Source organism: Pundamilia nyererei, unplaced genomic scaffold, assembly GCF_000239375.1.
Source record: "Pundamilia nyererei isolate P.nyererei 1_Seehausen unplaced genomic scaffold, PunNye1.0 scaffold00801, whole genome shotgun sequence".
Lineage (NCBI taxonomy): Eukaryota > Metazoa > Chordata > Actinopteri > Cichliformes > Cichlidae > Pundamilia > Pundamilia nyererei.
Window position 1 is genome coordinate 4,292 of NW_005188202.1, and position 3,518 is coordinate 7,809.

Below are 3,518 nucleotides of genomic sequence, written 5' to 3' on the forward strand. Positions count from 1 at the left end.
AGTGGTGGCTGTAACTCAGGAGGTAGAGCCAGTCTACTGACTGGAAGGTTGGTGGTCTGATCCCTGATTACACGAGTCTGCATGCCAAATATCCTTGTGCAAGATACTAACCCCAAGTTGCTCTCCAATGCTTCCGTGTTAGGGGTTAGATAAAAGCATAGAAGAAAAGTGTTTGGTTGAATGGGACATGTTGTTTAAAGCGCTTTGGGGTCGTAGCAAAGTGCTGTGTAACAATCAGTCCATTTACCATTAGTGCGAAACTGTTTTTGATTTTAGGTCCGGGAGGGCATCATGTGTAAAACTCAGCAAAGTCAAACATATTGAACCACCCACTGTCGTGACCTCTTCCGGCAACAGAGGAACAAGTAGTTTCTCTCTTTTTTCTAAACTGACAGCTGTTTTCTAGTTTTTCATTTCCATGAATATGTGAGGGTTTGCTTTATTTAGATAAATTAAAAGTTTATTGTTGGTAAATCAAGGCCATCATGTGAAAATGTCCTCCATAATTTTACTTTTTGGTTAAAGGTTAGAAAATGTACTCTAAAGGTTTTAAGTATAATAACAAGCATCCGTAAAAACATAAATAAGGAATAGTTTGATTTTCTTCATTTCTTTTTTTAAATATCAGTTTGCATGCATGTTCACAGATAAAACACACAAATAGAAACTCTGTCACAGATTTTATTCTTGCGATAAAAAATAGTATAAAATACAAATTGACACATTTATACAACACGTAACATATCAATGCTATGTGACAAATCATCGGTATCTTGTGTGTTGGGAATGAGAATGCTCTGAGACTTCACTGCCTATTATTAAAAAAACAAAACAAAACAAAAAGCTCCTGGTTGCTCTAGCATCACCATACTGGAGGATCCAGAGATGCATTTCACTCGCCATCCCAAAGATAAACTTAACCTTTAACAGGTCAAGTAGTTTCAGTAGATGAAAGTTAAAAAAAAAACTAAACAAAACACAAAGTCATCATTTATCTAGAAGCATTTTTGGTACACAAATGAAGCTCAAAAGAGTAGAATAGCTCTTTATTGTCATTGTACATGTATTACTAAATTTGGGTGCTCCACACCAATGTGAGAATGTGTCTTGTCGCAGTAAGTTCACTAGTCTGAGTCGTCACAGAGAGAGACACTGGAGCCAGGTGACTTTAATTGAAACCCAGCATATAGTGCTTCAGTGAATTTGGTGTTGAAAGTGTGCAGGTGGATTAGTGTGTCAGAGAGGACACTGTAAAAGGACACAGTGCCTGCAGGGTAGTCCACATACACCGCTAATTTGTGAGAGACAATCGAGGAGGGGACAGCGATCACTATTGATGTGTAATTGGAATTTCCAAAGTAACCATCATCATTACTGCAGTAGAGACTCCAGGACTGATCCGTCCTTCCAAACCTGCTGTCATCGCCGTCTCCTTTCCGTCCAATTCCTTCACAAGCTACACCAATTTGAACTTCTCCTCTCCACTCGACCTCCCAGTAACAGCGACCAGTCAGACTGTTGGTACAGAGCAGCTGAGCCCAGTGATCAAACCTATGATCATGATCAGGATACAGCTGGTCTTCTTTCACGTGTGTGACCTTCTTGTTGTTGTCAGACAGTTTGAGGTTCCTGTGTGCTGTGTTTGGATCCAGCGTCAGGTCACAGAAATCTAAAGTGGACAGTGAGCCACAGTGCAAATGGTCTGTAATAAACACTTTTAATTTTATTTGCATGGTTTTCATGTTAATTTATGAAGAAGATCCAGTATGCAAAAGTTTTTGATTTTTTTTTTGAGTGTGTTACCATCAGAAATTGGTTTTTAGTTAGTAAGTAAGTAAGAAGCTATGTAACTTTTTTGCAAAATTCATGATTACATATATTTGGCAGAGGTACAACTAAAGTGTAAAAAAATGTGAACACAGTACAACATGGTGTAAATAGAACTGATACATCAAAAATACTCACATTTCCTTAGACCTGGTCTCATCCACTGGACTCCTTGAGGCTCCACACTGAAATGAGAATTTTATCTTTTAATGTGAAAACATGCCTTTATATTGTCTGAGTAATCGTTTCTAGAGAAATAATCTTGTTTCCTTTTATTCCATAATAAAATGAAAACGATAATGCACTTCCAGTTCTATGGATTTATATATCAAAGTAATATTTTTTAAAAAGAAACCAACTGGTCTGTACAAGGTTCTTAAATTACCTAAACACAACCTGAGGAAACTGAAAGAATTTAGACATGTAAATAAAAAGCCAAAATCCTGTATAAATGACACAGTGCAAAACAGTTCACACTTGTAGCATCTGCTTAGCCATGAGTAGGAATCAAATAACTTAAGAGGAATACTTTGAAGAAGAATTCTTAATTTTCTCACATGACTATATCTGCTCTGCATAAATAACTACTACTTTTTTTTCTTTACAGTAGGAAAGTCAAAATCCTGTTCCAAAGATTACGGTGGTTTTGCATTTATTGGTGTAACGGTACACGTAAGCTCCAGACTGAGATGTCTTGATGCATGATCAATCATCCAGGTAAGTAAATCCCAAAAGGTTGATTCTGTTCATCTGGACGTAATGTTTTCAGTGAGAAACTCCACACAGCCTATTGTTTAGATGTGCTAGTTTCAGTCATTATGCATTGAACTGTATATAAGGTTGGGGAAACCTGCAGTCAGCTCAGATTAAAGAAGTCACTTGGATGAGTGACAAAACGTTTGTCCCACTGAAAACATTACATCCAGGTGAACAGAATAAACCTTTTGGGGCTCCAGACTGAGACTAAGTCTGAGAAAACAATCTGAACCAAAACATTGGCATGTATGGCAATACATCTGGTAATAAAGGGAAAATGAAACAAAAGGGTTACATAATATAAAAAAATTGATTCTGTTTATCTGGACTTTGCGTTTTCAGTGGGAGAAACGTTTTGTCACTCATCCAAGTGACTTCTTCAGTCTCAGCTGACTGCAGGTTTCACCAACCTTATAAACAGTACATTTGCAAAATAACGGAAAACAGCCCACTTGTTCTAGTGGAAAACATGGGGAACACAGCAGGAACGAATTAGGTGTGATCTGACAGGAGGAAGCAGAACTGCACACACTGAACACAGAACTTGAGATTGTCAAAATAAAACAGGAAACACACTGAGACACATCAAGAGAAAGCAAACTTTCCCGCCAGTTGTAATGGGAGCCGCAATTCCACTTGTAGTGTAAAGAGGTGGTGGGTCTTACTACATCTGTTTTATTTCGTAGCACATGTAGCTCCGAGACGTACTTTTAACCTGATGTTACAAGAAGTTTCACAGTTGATGATTTCAACATAACCTCGTTCTTAATCATTATATTGCTAAATGTAAATAGCCTGGTTTATATTGACTTTTGGGCAACTATAGAATATGTTTGTTTATTGTTTGCAAATATAGTGTTTAATCTTTTAAGGTATAAAGAGTTTATAACGGTAATAATAAGCAGGTTATTCGCAGTGCTAATATCACTGCACAG

The 3,518-nt window shown here is 37.3% G+C and overlaps 1 protein-coding gene across 1 annotated transcript in view; it reads right to left on the reverse strand.

Moving 5' to 3' along the window:
• Positions 1-984: 984 nt before the first annotated feature.
• The window catches only part of LOC102202772 (protein NLRC3-like), a 10,300-nt gene continuing 7,766 nt past the window's right edge, over positions 985-3,518 (reverse strand). The window contains exons 7-8 of the mRNA XM_005754985.1: positions 1,966-2,012; positions 985-1,669 (exon numbers count right to left, since the gene is read on the reverse strand). Of these exons, the coding sequence (XP_005755042.1) occupies positions 1,125-1,669; positions 1,966-2,012 (592 nt within the window). The 3' untranslated portion in view covers positions 985-1,124. The remainder of the gene's footprint in view (positions 1,670-1,965; positions 2,013-3,518) is intronic.